This window comes from Battus philenor, unplaced genomic scaffold, assembly GCF_028537555.1.
Source record: "Battus philenor isolate CCGP_79_NKW_IND1 unplaced genomic scaffold, ilBatPhil1.0.hap1 SCAF_13, whole genome shotgun sequence".
NCBI classification, from domain to species: Eukaryota; Metazoa; Arthropoda; class Insecta; order Lepidoptera; family Papilionidae; genus Battus; species Battus philenor.
The window spans coordinates 274676-290336 of record NW_027181675.1 but is presented as its reverse complement, the minus strand read 5'-3'; the positions used below and the strand labels follow the sequence as shown (position 1 = coordinate 290336).

Here is a 15661-nt window from a genome sequence, read left to right as displayed (position 1 = left end):
TCTCAATGAAATATATTACAGCTGCTTTCATCTGCATGTAACAACTTTTTATTCTTTATTGGTTTAGCGAATATGAATTATGACATAAAGGTGTTTATTAAAAAACCTTGTCGTTTATATAACAATATAATTTCTGTATGAGATACTGTAGTACTGAAAATGTCGACATTTTATTTTTATCGACGATTTGAAAGTGCTTGTAACAGGCAATTTGAATAAAGAATATTTTGATACTAGTCACCTTATCTCAGCCTAATTTAAGAGAAATTGAGATGTACTACACCAAAAATTTACTTACAATTTTTTATGTAATACTCTTTATTTTACTCGCTAGAATATATATTCATAGTTGCATAATAGTAAAGAAAATCGTAGAATAAGTTGTCTTATCACACTAGGCAATTTTTTACAGACAACCATAGTATGGAAACAGTAGGGGGATTAATAACAGGTGGTGAACGTGCACATATAGACAAAATATACACGCATATATATATATCATACATTTAGTCATATGTACTTATACAGTGTAATACATAATTATAAATAGAAAGGGAAGGCCTATATCCAGTAGCGAATGATGATAATGATTAAAGAGGATTTCGAAGCACGCACGCGTGCACACGAATACAGGAAAACCGCGGTCACAAGACATGTCAAACATTCAGATTGACGTTGAGAAGTTTGTCATACTTTACATAATCTAAAACCATCTTACAATTATCGATTGATAATATCAACAGGGGAATATCAACTCTATAAATTCAACTTTAAGGTAGAAAGTGGAATAACATTTGTGATTCATAAGTGTTGTGTTATTTCCAGTTGGTCTGATAGGGCAATTTACTTTCGCGATAACTCGCTATCGGTTGTCGCGGCGCGCGCGAGCCTGATTTGATATCGATAGCAAACATTAGCTCGTGCCCACCGTCGCGTGCCCGTGATGTAAGAGTAATGACTTCATCTACAGGGTGATTTTATTTTATTGCTTACGGGTGTAAAAACTTTAAAAGGGTTAATGTATAACTTAATTTCTATCAATTTATCTAAGGTTCATCATATCTTAAAATCAATGGTTTCTTAAATAATAAACAACGTAAAAATATTGTATGAAACAGCGTGATCGAAATTAGGATTACTATGTATTAAAATTGAGCTGTGGTAACCCCGCGGTAGAGACAGTTATTTGAAACCGAAAGTAGCGGTTTTTATTTTTGGATTACAACCTTATATAATTCACATTTTGTGCATTAATTACAATGGAAAGGAAATAAAAAATACGATAGAAGTAAGAGTTAAACAAAACGAAGTAATTTAATTACAAATTGAGTAATTAAACTGAACTATGTCCAATTAAAACAAATAAAAAAGCTTAAAATCATACAAGACTTTTAAAATAATAATTAACGATCTTTTTTTATTGTATTTCATCGAACAGTATAGTGTATGTATGTGTAAAAATGACATTATTCAGTACATGACCTCGATTCTTTCGCGGTGTTCGATGTTATTATTAAAGTAATTAGTGCGTTGTGCTCGCAAACGACCCCTGCCGATTTAAATATTTTACACCTGTAATGAAACACCCATTATACTAATTAACTTGTTACGGTATTTTTTATCTGATAGCTGCCGTATTACAACCAATTTCAAATTCTTTTGTAACACAAAGGTAACATTATAAGTTATATAGAGAAAGATTTTTATATATATTCATATATGTGTATAATAAATATAGGAAAAATAATAATATACACAAAGTTAGGACTACAAATGAACACAAGCTTGCGTAACTTCCTCTTTCTTTCTTTCTTTTCAGCCGATATATGCTCACTTCAAGGCATAAACTTCCAAAGGATGCCATGATGATCGATGCTACGCTGTCCCTAGCTAACGATATTCCCCAACCTTAACTACATCATCTTCCTTCGTATACCTTCTTCTAGGCTTCAAAAAATTAATAAACCTTTTTCAGACAATTGTTCATGCTTTTACAATAAATTTGTATGTTAAATATCTTAACCATGTTTATTCATGTTAACCCAACCGTGATCATCATGTATATTCTCAATAATAACTTTCATAAATCATAATGAAGGCCAGACGCCATTAGCAAAATCGTTTAGCCTTAGGTCTTGACGAAATAGATTGCGCGGTGCCGATGTTGTACGGGTTAAATTTGAATAACCTCGACGGTAATTGTCTTTTACTTCGATCCTTGGCAATATCTTAATAATATCGCATAAATTTTAAAAAGTTCATCTAATGAAAACTAGTAAAGAAATCTATCCATATTGTTAAAAAAATATGTTGTAATTAATTTACTACTGCTATGAAAAAGAAAGCTAAAATTGTCATTTAAAATTTTCGGGCATTAGGAAGGCAGGTAAATATCTATTTTCCTAGGTTGGCAAGACTGTCTATAACATATCCCAAGCGTCTGTTGGTCAAAAATTGGTACATCATTTGTCTTAGCCCAAATCATTTTGAACATTTTTTTTTCGATTGGTCGATGTCATACTGCATTGGTTCTTTGCGACTTATTTGCGAAAAGTCGTCTTATATTGTTCCGCAACCACTGTATTCACATGATTTGATCCCGTGCGACTTTTGACTATTTAGCAAACTAAAATGCGGGGATGCCGTAACACGATTGAGGAGATAAAAATTGAAGGTCTTGAAAGTTATACTGGAAAAAGATTGGAATAAAACGTTTGCAAAAGTGCGTTCTATCGCACGGGTATTATTTAGGAGATGAAATTGATTTGGAAGAATAAATTAAGAATTTGCATTTTATAAACACATTCACTTTAGTTTTTGATCACAGTATTATTAAAGACATTTATGAAAGCGATCAAAAATTCAGTCTTACGAGACGCATTTTAAACTCTAGTAAGTTCTTTTAAAGTCATTTAGTAAATTATGAAATGCTACGTTTCTTTCATATCTTCTTCCTCAAGTCTGAGAGGCAGACTCAACTATACATCAACAAGTGATGTAATCCGCCGTATATTGAATAATTTTCGAATTTGAATTTTAATTCCAGTTTTTTTAATCTAATTAGGTTCTCCTCTTAACGCACACCTGTTACGAATTGTTAAATAAATGGCTAATATAAACAAGAAGTAAAACTTTCACATCCGCTCGTTTAGTTACTGTGAGTCAAATGAAATGGTGTATACAGGATAATAGGTTATATTTAATGGAATCAGGCGTTACCTCGCGGAAGTCCATCCTAAGTAAGAAAAGGACCAATATTTAGCCAGTTCCGCACATGCACAGAGACTCTGTGTTTGGCACTAATCGGTGTAACATAACTCCTGAAGATGCCCCGTGGAGGGATGAAACACGTGTTGAGTAATTTGGCGGTGGCGGTTGTGTGATTCGCATTGTTTGCCGCATACGCATTTATCAGCGGCACGACTACCACTGCATGTGCGGAAGTGGCTAAATATTGGTCCTTTTCTTTATTAATAGGTTATAGTTGTGCCAGCAATAAAGGCGTGAATGTATAGCTCAAATTAAGGTATGATACATGAGAAATAAATGGTAACATAAATAATTAATTACGTAACGATAAAATAGTATCCATTTTTGTTTACTCTCTTTTTTTCGACCTATCACTTTATACAAGATGATTGGTTGGGAGGTTCGTAGCTACTCCATAAGCCGACACTGGCAAGGATCCGGTGATGAAGCGAATACAGGATGATTGACAATTTGTGCAAAACCTTTCTTCACACTTTGTGTTTAAAAATGCGTTATACATCCATCCTCATAACGTATTTTGTCAAAGTCGATACTTAATAAACTCGGATGTACGTTAATACAAGCAATTTATTTGCTCAAATTCGCCCGACAAGGATTACAAGGACTACATTGTCGAGTAGCAAAGTTCAGCGACGGCGTCGAGTTTGTTTGTAATAAATTATTATATCCGGTTTACGATACTCAATTCATGTCCCGCGGGGAGTCCCCGGGGATTTACAGAGGGCTTTTAGGGGTATTTGGTGTTCAAGGGATTCCCTTATTAAGATGTTTATTTACAACATTATCGAGTTCGCTAAATTGAGTGAGGGAGCGGAATTCTCTACAGAACCGCCGCCGCTGCCTTCTTGAGAAGTTTTCGTTATTGATTACGTTTACATTCTTTCTTTCTTTCCTTTTCGTACGTGGACTAACTCATTAATACTTTTTCACTTACATACTCCAACCTTGCTAATAAATTAGTTTTATATTCACCCCCTTTAATGCTTTTTTTATAATAATTCTTTTTTTTTCAATTATCTATGCTTGTACAATAAACTTACATGTATGAAGCTTTGAATTTTTTTTTCATCTTTTATTTATAGTCGGAGTTTTATTCATGTTTCGTCATGTTAAATCAAACGTGAGCGTTATAAATATTCACAATTACAACCATTAAAAAATCATAATGGACGCTAGACTCTAATAACCAAGATCTTTTAGCCGATTTCGACTATTCATTTATAGATCCTATATACTTTAGCGTATTACTAATAAATGAGTCATACATTCATCCCTTTTAAGGCTTTTATAACTTTAATCAATCACCCTGTAGATTATATCATTGGGATTTTTTTGATACATCTGTAATAGAAACACTAACAAAAGTAGCGTTAAATGATCAGTTTATAAAGCGTCTGTTTCAAGAGATTCTTGACCTCTCAGATCAAAATACTGACATGGTTCTTACAGCCGATGTTACCAAAGCGAGCATTTCCGAGTATTATTTGAATTCCATGAGGAATAGCCAGGTCCAGCGCTGAACATTCTACAGCTGAATCGATGTGAAACCTAGTTACAATATTAAACCTTTAAAATAAATTACTGTTTCAGAGATATTCATGAAAGTGATCGCATAAAAAACCTTGTGTGAGTTTATTGTAGGCTTTTATCACATCGGTGTATTTGTAACCTTTGTAACTTTAATTTGAAGATTGCCATTATAGTAAAATTTCATTTATTTTTCTATTAAATTGCAGTTTTTTGGCATTTTTCCCATATACAAGTAATCTATTAATAAAAGTTGATACAAGTTAATCGTATGTAACAATATGAGATAGGTTACGGATTTGTTGTGACTTTTACATAACCTAATGTATTATTTTACAGTACTTCGACTGGAACATCCAAACGCAGTCAGTGATACTGTCGTCGTTCTTCTGGGGCTACGTGGTGCTGCAGATCCCAGGAGGAGAGCTGGCTGCGAGGTTCGGAGGAATGATCTTGGTGACCATCTGTGTCGGCATCAACTCTGCCGTGTCACTGCTGATACCTATTGGATCTAAATACGTAAGTGATACTTAATGTATACATGTATATATTTTTGTGTGTGTGTAGATGTGTATTTGTGTGTGTGAATTTACTATTGAGTCTTCCGATATTTCTGCCAGAGTCGAACTTAAGTAGCCAAAGAGCCACATACAGCTTTAGGACCGCACTGTAACGACCACTGAATTAGGGGAATTAGGGTAAAACCAATAGTTTTAAGTTGGAGGATGTCATCATAGGGGAGCCCGATTTGATTCTAGCTTCCATCAAAAATAATTTATTTGGAATTCATCTCTTGACTTGAATGATTGCAAATAATGTAATAAATTGATAATTAATTGTTTGATTACATTGATTCAATTTTAAGATAGATAAATTTTAGAAATTTTACGTGTTTTGTTGACGGATGTTGTAATGTACTCAGAAAATCATACATTTTTGTTGTTGTTGGCGACTCACTGGGTCATGTAAAACTTCTTTATATTTTTAAACCGTTTTATTTAGTTCGACCCGTACGAAATTTGTTCATTTGGGTCAATATTAGAAATTGAAATTTAAGCACCTTCCCGTTGTCAGATTGATCTGAAATTTGGTACACACATTAAATTTAGATGACAATACAATATAATAAAATCAATAACATTATAAATCTAAGATGGCCGCCGATACAAAATGGCGGATTATATATTTTTCCTTAACCTCCTCAATATGGGTATCAAATGAAAGGGCTACACTAGTAAAACACGATGATTATGACAAAATTTAAAATTCAAGACGCAAATTGGACGCCGTTCCAATATGACTAGGTACTTATTTTTCCACAACCACCACAATATAGGTATCAAAAAACCGTTTAACTTAAAGGTTTTTTAAATGTATTTATTACTTGTCTTTTTATATTGACAGTTTATGTCGCGATGGAGTTTTGGCTTGTTTCATTTCACTTGTTCTGTCAGTCTATTGTTACGTATTATTTTACTGTTACCTAGTTTTGTAACAATAGTTTTATTATTACCGGCATCATTTGAATTCATTCAATCCGTTTATACAGTCCACACGCTCAAACAGTAATCATTAAGCATTAGTCGGTTCTTCGTTGATTCTTTGTTAACTGCCGACACAACTGAACGATGCCCTTTTGTACGTCTGACCACGACGCCGCATCAGCGCGAGGCAATTAACTGCCTGTACCGCTATCGACGAACACAGGTGATTACTGTCAATCAGAGGTGCTGAACTAAAATGCTAACTTGGGCCAAATAAACTGTGTTTAACTTTAGATTGACTGCATAAAAAAGAAAATTGTTAAAAACATTTTTTTTTAAATTTTAAGTACACTGTAATAAACATAAAGTTAAATTATCGTTTACACATGTAGATTTAAAAAGATTCACACAATTTTTAAACAAAGTATATATATATATAGTCTTGCTGCCTATCAATATATTCGGCGCAAAGTAAGAATAAAATATAAATAATAATTAGAAAAAAATCCAGCATTTAAAATTATAACATACTTTGTTTAAAAATTGTGTGAATCTTTTTAAATGTACATGTGTGAACGATAATTTAACTTTATGTTTATTAAAGTATACTTAAAATAAAAAAATAAAAACTGTTTTTAAGAATTTTCTATGTCGAGTGCGGGCCGCGAGTTTGACGTCCCTGTTGTAAATGATGATAAAAGGAAAATATGTTTGCAGGGCGGATGGCAGCTGGTCTGTGGATGTCGCGTCATCCAGGGTTTATCCCAAGGGTTCCTCTTTCCTTCTATTCACAATCTTATCGGGAAATGGGTCCCTCTAGAAGAGAAAAGCCGCCTTGGTACTATAATTTACGCCGGTAAGTATTTTTATGTACATATAATAAATACTGCATAGTACATAACTAAAAATACAATTATAAATAAAAAGATCAAACTTGTACCGCACTTTCCTCTCAAAGTGAAAAAAAACAGAGAATGAAAGAAAAATGTTTAAATAATAATTGGTCAAGTAAATATTCGTAAACCATTTCTTTAAAATATGTTGTGACTTAGTATGTCTTATATTTAGCTGTAATGCATTCCACAATCAAACGAAATTGTTAAGAATTACAAGATGCATTATTCTGAAATGATTTTATTTCAGTACTAACATCTTACAACAGATGACAATAATTACACTGTTTTTCATAAAACATTAACACTGTCCTTCACAGAAACGATATTTAAACTTTAGTAATTACAAAGTCAACTAGCTGTGCTCGCGACTTGCTCTCCGTAGAATTTTTAAAAATATTCGTTTTTAATTTTAAGAACCTCCCTAAATAAAATGAAATAAATAAGAATTATAAATATATTTGAAGTTTTAAAAAGCATTTTTTGCTAAAATATCATAAAGTTTTTGATTTTTGTATAGAGTGTACTGTACATCAGTTGACAGGAAATGAACTATAAATTCAAACCTAAAGCTTTTTTTTATGGCCCCCGCTATTGGGGGCCTCTCGTACCCCTATCTTTGGTGGGAGGAAAGTCCCTGACTTTACGGGCAATTTATTTTTTCAAATAGTTATTTATTATTTCCATTCTCTCCTTTTGTTTTTACATATTCTTTCAATCTATTCTTTCATGCCACATTTCTGCTATCTTTCCCTTTTACTCTGTGACCCTACATTCCTCCCTCATTACATGTTACATTTTATCTTTATTTCTTTTCGTTTACATTTTTATCACATTTTATATCACATTTTGAGTTAGATTTTATCACATTTTTTCTTATTGTCTATTTAAAATTTTTCATATTTTCTTTTATTTTGTTTTTGTATCACTTTTTTAATTATTTCCTTGCAGTATGAGAGGGATTTTTCCCTAGTATCCGCCTATCAGGGAGGCTATTGACTCCTCCCTGATTTTAACTCCAGACCGGCACTCGAATTCGAAACCTAAAGCTTTTACCTCTATAACCAATCAACCTGTATATAAACGTCTTATTTATTAAGAACGACATCTAGATAATTTTTAATTGTTGCAGGCGCGCAGTTCGGAACAGCCATTCAGCTGATGGTGTCCGGCTACATAGCCGAGTACTGGGGTTGGCCGGCCATATTCTACACGAACGGCGCGCTCGGGGCCATCTGGACTGTGGCCTACGTGTTCCTTGGTGCCGACTCGCCGCAGACCTCCAGGATGATCAGCAACGAAGAAAGACTCTACGTGCAAACATCCTTAGGTCAAATTGGAGAACAAAAGGTACATTATTTATTTAAGGAGAAAATTAACACGAAGCGTCATGCTTGCTCCGCTGGCTCAGTGACCCAAAGTGGGTCTTGGCCTCCGAAGCGAGAGACTTCCACTTTCCTCTATCTTGCGCCATCGTCTGCCATTGGTTGACATTCAATTCGCGCTAGTCTGCCTCAACGCGATCAATCCAGCGATACCCGGGTCTACCCACTGGTCTTCGACCCCTCGGTTTTTCCAGGTACGCTACCTTCACGCTCCGATCCGATCCCATTCGCTCCAAGAGACCAAGCCAGCGGATTCGTTGAGCTTTATATTCGCCAATGATATTTGGCTGTGCTACTAAAGTCTCAATTTCGGCATTCTTTCGGAGCCTCCAAGATCCGTCTTGATTTCTCGCTGGTCCCAAGATCTTCCGCATGATTTGGCGTTCCGTCACTAGCAGTTTTTGTTCTTCTTTCAAAGTTAGCGTCCAAGCTTCACAGCCATACATCAATATTGGTCTTACTACGGTTATGTAGAAACGGACTTTTGTACTTCTGCTTAGGAGCCTAGACACTAGAACCTTGTGAAGTGCTGCACGAAGCGACATATGCCAGCGGATTTCCAACTGGAAGTGGTAGTAGGTAGACAACTTAGCGACAAGAACAGACGACCACTGAATCCTCGGGGGTCAGGAAAGATAATCGCGGATAAGCAAACGCAGCGTAGAATGTCTGCCTGTCATATCGGTCGTCGGGAGACATTGAATGAAGGCGGTTTCCTATCGGTCCTATTGGAAATCAACGGGAAAGGTGTGATATCTAGCATGTTTTGTCAAATATTCTACACGTAAAATTAATATGGAAGCATAAAAGAAGTTTACAACTACATGTTTAGACAACAAGGTCTTGAACGCCAGTGGAGTTCTAAAATATTCTTAGAGGCTGCAGTTAAAACGAAACGGTTTTAACGAAAAAACTATTAAGTTTTTTTTTAATTTTAATCGAGTCGTCATGAGTTACAGCGTATTAAATTATTTTTAATTTTATTTTGTAATATGGAGGACGGATCCCAAATAAAGCATTATAATTACATACTTCTAATTATATTAAGTTTTTTTTTTTTTATAGAAAGAACAACAACACTTGCACCAGTTTTTAGCAACATGGCTTATTGACTAAATCACATCACAGATTTTGAATGTAGTAGTGTAGAATTGCAATAATTAAAATTGGTTTTTACCTTTAACATAATCTCTAAAAAGTAATCCAGTGGCGTAAATCTCGTGATTGGGCCGATCAATTGACACAGAAAATCATCGCTACGTAAAGTATCTTTATTTGATACTAGATGGCGCTAGTTGTATCTTAAATCGCGCTGTTATTTACATGAGTCGCACATGTAATTTAGACAAAATTTTATTTGCGCCGCATATTATCAATCCATCAATCTCATGAAGACTCTCGGGAAGCAATATGAAAGACACTTTTTAGCCACATTGACGAATAAAAGGTTATAGAGTCGATGAGCCCTGGCATAACGGACCCTTACACAAGTTGCACGAATCCTTTTTGTCGGACTGTTTAGTACGCAATATATGAGACGGTTAGATGAGAATATTCCTTCTTCGATGACGATAAAAGGGGATCTAAATGTGGTATATTTACATATATACAAAGATATATATATATATATATATATATAATATATATATATATATATTTATAGACCCGAGCACAATGGCAGCGGCTATTGTGGCAATGAGTGCTAGCGTCCGAACTCCAAAAGACGTTCTATTTTGAATTTGAAAGCGCAACAATAATTTACGTCTATAACGTATGGTGGTTCTCACGTGAATGCAACACGTAATGATACTGTATTGTTATATTTTGGAAAACAAGACGGTATTAGAGTCGTCAATACTTTGTTCCAGAAATTACGAACTCCTTGGAAGAAGATTTGGACGTCTCTTCCGTTCATTTCTCTTATCATCGTGCACTGCGGACAGAACTGGGGCTTCTGGACTCTGATGACGGAAATACCTTCCTACATGAGCCAAGTGCTCGGAGTTGACATCAAGGCTGTGAGTACTTCGCTTTCATTATTCTTACGTAATTTTCTATTCAAAACGTCTTGTCACTAACTTACTAAAGAAAATACAGACCCCCGTTAACTTCAATCCTAAACAGACATGAAAAAGTCAGCAAGCTATCGCAATTAGCATGTAAGGATATGAATATTACATTAAATTCTTCATCCATGTTAATTTAATAATGTGTTTTAAATAACTTTTTGAATCATATTTACTTATAATATATAATGAAATCAAAGTCAATTACAACCTTTATCTTAAACTACGAAGGTTCTGCGACCTGAGATAATGAAGTAAAATATGATTTTTTTATATTATACTTACTATAATCATTGTTAATAATCAATATCTTGATTTGAAGATAATATGAATGGAAAAATTAAAACAAGTTCAAGATTCGTTAAAAATTTACTCGAAGACAAAGTTTATTGATCCGAATGTGCTTTTCAGAACGGCGTAATGTCAGCCCTGCCTTACCTGGCCATGTATCTCTTCAGCTTCCCCCTGGGTTTCCTATCGGACTATATCCTCAAGAAGAACTGGATGAGCATCACAGCTTGCAGAAAACTCTCCAACTCCCTTGGTAAAGTTGTGTCCACGTTAAATAAAATGTTTTGAATAATGAATTATTAATAGTTTGTTCACATGATACATAACTTTTTGACTTTTTTACAATCATTATTTAGTCCAATAACGTATGTGGTAAGTGGAGATCTGAAGTCTGGGTCTCAGCAGTGATATGCCATCTCATCAGCCGAGGAACCACTGGTCTTGCGCTTCCTGCTCGTAACGGCTTCCCGCCACCTTAACAATGTCGTCAGTCCAGCTAGTGACTCGTCGTCCTCCAAGAGCGTTTCGGCTCCAACTGCCACCAGTTGTATGACCCATGTGCCTTACCAACTGCCACTTCACACAGGCAATTCTTAAAGCTACGTAGCTAACCTTGATTCTTCTGCGGATCTACTCATTTTTGGTTCAATCTCACAACGAAGACTAAGCATGGCCATATTGCTCTCGGGATATTCTTGAGTTTTCTGCCTTGATTTTGCGGTTGTGATTTAAATCATAATTTATTTATAATAACAAAATATAAATATACGTCTAGTTACCTCAAATTAACAAAAAAAAATAGTTCAATCCAACGGTGAAGCGAACTTTTGTAAGTCAGTTTTGTTTCCCGGGAAGTTAATAGAATTATTTTGGTCTATTTATGTACCTTGTTTAAAAATTTTGTCATGTGGTTGTCGCTTGGCAAATGTCTTACGAAGCCTTTACTTACACTAGTGATAGTTCGCTTTTGTCTATAACGATTGCCTATAGCTAGTTATCCAGTGTTGTTTTAAGACAACTAGTAGAATGTATAATTGTCTTAAACTGACGCATAATAATGCGACTGGACAAGCTTCTAGAGCCTCCATGAATAACATTAAGCTGAGCGGATGTCGATTTCGCACGGAGCGCCCTCGCCGAGCCAACATCGACTCGCAAACATTAAATATTTAGATTAGTGTACACTTCTGCGCTATTTACAAGGTCTAGACAATTTCGATCTAAATTATGTTTCAATAAAGTTACTGCTTTTAATGTTTCTGAATTTAAAATAGGTTATTTAATATTTATAAATCCTTTCAGAGTTAATATTTGTTTTGGATAATTCGATTTCATAAGGAATATTTTATAGATAAAGGTTAAATCAGGTTGAAACAGACGATGGATCGATGCAGTCACGAACCATTTTAATAGCACCACAAAGGTTTTGGGGGTAGCGTGAACCATGCATACCCAGGGAAGGGTTGTATAAAATAGCGTAGTCCCCCACATCGCGCAGAGGGTGATCACCAGGGAGGGTTTTAGTGAGTAGGAACCTCACACAACCCTGTCCTCCCCCCAGAGGCAGGTATCTTGAACATTCGGAAGAATATAGCGGTTTCAATACCAAGGTGTTATTGACAATTTAGTGATTCGATCTCGCAGCGAAACTCCCAACATAGCCCTCTCGATTGCTCTTGATGGACCTTGAGCCTTGTTTTCAGGCCGTAAGGAACCACGTCTCGGATTCGTATATCATCACAGGCAACACAGATTGATTAAACACCTTCATCTTCAGACTTGGACGAGAAAATTATTACATTAAATGGCTAGAGTCAATCGTATCGTATTTAATATGAGTATCTTTTGTAGCTGCGTTCTAATAATAGAATATTGGACTTAAATATAGCTTGAAAACAAAAATAAGAGCTAAATTCTAATTTTCAACTGATAGGGTTCTACTGTCATTCTTCTTTTGACATACACATACACAGACATTATATCGTAGATGATCTCAGTTAAGATCTTCATGTCCGACGTGAGTCTATAAATGTGGGTTTCGTGGTCGGCAGGTCACTTTGGTCCGGCGTTGGCGCTGGTGGGGCTGTCCTACGTACCTGCTGGTGACGTCACTCTAGCGGTGGCGTTGCTCACCATCGTCGTTGGCCTCAACGCGGGCCATTACACTGGATACCTGGTAGGTTGTTTTGACACAAAATTACAATAGAAATAAACACTTACTATACTATAGAAGATAATTAAGTGAACCGGATTTACCGAGTTCAACTTGTTTGAGCTGGTTTCTTAGGTATACTGATTCGTTAAAGCGCGTTATTATTGGAGGTTGGATATTATAAAGCATATTATTTAACAACTGATTATTAAAAATGGATTGTTGAGGTTGGACGAATACTTGCAAATATAGGACTAGTTGAGAGGTTTAGTATGGACAATAAAGTTTCCCTTGATGTTCAGCTGGTGCACATCGACATGGCTCCGAACTTCGGCGGCACGCTGATGGGCATCACCAACTGCATCGCCAACGGCATCTCCATCATCGCTCCGCTCGCAGCCGGCGCCATCCTCAACGATGAGGTGAGTACCCCACCACATCTCAGGACAGCATTAAAATATCCTTCGTATTACATCCAGAACTTGATTGACATAAACCTTACAAAGATTATGGACACCAAATCCAACTTTCGGATAAAAACATTTTGTAAATTCTTATAATATACGAGTAGATGTCGACGCGGGTCTAATGACAGGCTTCGCTTGGGATTTCTCTATGAGATTGGCATAGTAATAATGAAATCGGTAGACGAACAAAAGTAACCAAGAAATCCAAGCGATTAGCAAGGCCAAAAGACAGGCAAGCCACATAAAGCGTAGAAAAGATGGCCGCTAGAGATCAAATTTAATATCAAAATTAAGCAAATACCTGGAGCCTTAAGTTTAAGTGGAGGCCAGGGATCAGCATGCACTGTCTAAGACGTCCAACAACAAAGTGGACAGATATATGCGTTATGGTTGTTGAAAAACGCTAGGTATATGCCGCTTTCGGTACTATCTAAGGTGAGGCCCTTGTCCATCACCAGACTTCGACGGCGTGATGAACAAAAGAAATTACTGAAAAGGAAAAAACATAAAAAAATTTAAACTGAAAAAGAGTAAAAATAAAATTGAACTGGCATGTGTGTGTGAGTGTGTTTATGAAAATATACACTCTTATAAACTTGCTTGTAATATTAGATGTAAGAACACTATACCCCTCGCAGACGGACCCCGACGAGTGGCGTAAAGTGTTTTACGTGTCGTCGGCCATCTACATCGCCTGCAACCTCTTCTTCATCTTCTTCGGAACCAGCGAGAGACAAGAATGGAACGAGCCCCGTGACGACACGGAGGATATCCCCAAAAGTACGTATACCTTCTCCAAAAAGGTCAGCGCCTGTCAGAATATATTAATTTGTAATAAAAATTAATTAATTTGTAACAAAAAAATAAATAATTTGAACAGCGCATTGGTATGGTACTTCTTTTCAACACGATCTGTATTATTAAAAAATAGCGTTTCTTCTAGAATTTTTTAAATATACACATACTATTCAGACTAACGTGGCCCGCACTCCTCTTTGCGGTTTTTATTTTGTAAAATTTCTTCTTAACTCACTTTTAATTTGCAAAATATTTCTATTTAATACCTACTTCGAGTATTTGGGCCTTCTAATCTCTTATATACATTTCATTATAATTTTGTGTGAATACCACGGCGTGGATGCCTTTGTTTATGTACGAGTCTGTTTAATAGATTATATTTAGGTAATAATGTATCACGATATTGTACACGGCGTTTTATTGATACTATTTTTCTTTCAGACAATGAGTCGGAAAAGAAAGCGGAGAAGATTATTTAAATATTAGTTCCACGTGTCCGTCATTCTTGTACCTGATTGTAATTAATAGAAGTATTTGCTCATAAAAGCCTTTTATTGAAGAACCTCAGCGTTTACAAGTTGTTTAAAGCCTCACCGGGGAGTAGCGCGTGGACTGAAGTATCACACGAACGTTTCGATCATCGGGTTACAAAGTTTAGCACTACCTTGAAGAAACGACACTTTTTTTCTCCTGAGGGAATAAATTTCTGGTATAAGCTAACTACATGTAATGCCTTTTTAATATAATACTTTCATTTATGTTTAACCTTTTGCAGGGTTTTCCGCTGAGATTTCCCATGAACTTATTTCTGTTCAACAGCTGAAGTGGCTGTGTTGGAAATTTCTTTACAAGATAGAAACAGAAATGAGAAGTCCGCAGAAGAACCAAAGTCACCGAATAAATGTTTGTCTAAAGTAGCAGTAAGCGAGGTATATCGTAACTGACAGCGGTTGTGGTCGAAAGGTTCTCTAATGGCGACCCGGCCGGTGGACCCGGCATAGGGAAACTCATATTAACTGGACCGATGACATAGTGAAGGTCGCGGGAAATCGCTGAAGCCTATACCTTGCAGTGATGCATCTATCAGATGACGTGATGATGACGATGATAACGATGATGATGATATTTCAGTACTGTGAGATTTATAGTGATTAACATGCACTTTTAGAGTGCAACGCAGTATTTTCTACGTTATATAGTGATATGTATGACCGCGAAATCTGTCGATAACCTGCTGAAAGGTTTAGACCAGATAAAAGCGAATATGATTTCATTTCTGGAACGGTCTTCCAAAGCAGCAGTGGAATCATTTATTTCTTGGTTAGGTA

General features: G+C 35.8%; 1 protein-coding gene across 1 annotated transcript in view; it reads left to right on the top strand.

The window, feature by feature from the left end:
* LOC137933427 (putative inorganic phosphate cotransporter) overlaps nucleotides 1–14812 on the top strand; it is a 35958-nt gene extending 21146 nt beyond the window's left edge. Inside the window, exons 3-11 of the mRNA XM_068777379.1 lie at nucleotides 5137–5316; nucleotides 6999–7137; nucleotides 8307–8524; nucleotides 10428–10577; nucleotides 11037–11169; nucleotides 12968–13092; nucleotides 13371–13490; nucleotides 14174–14315; nucleotides 14775–14812. Of these exons, the coding sequence (XP_068633480.1) occupies nucleotides 5137–5316; nucleotides 6999–7137; nucleotides 8307–8524; nucleotides 10428–10577; nucleotides 11037–11169; nucleotides 12968–13092; nucleotides 13371–13490; nucleotides 14174–14315; nucleotides 14775–14812 (1245 nt within the window). The remainder of the gene's footprint in view (nucleotides 1–5136; nucleotides 5317–6998; nucleotides 7138–8306; nucleotides 8525–10427; nucleotides 10578–11036; nucleotides 11170–12967; nucleotides 13093–13370; nucleotides 13491–14173; nucleotides 14316–14774) is intronic.
* The last annotated feature ends 849 nt before the right edge of the window (nucleotides 14813–15661 follow it).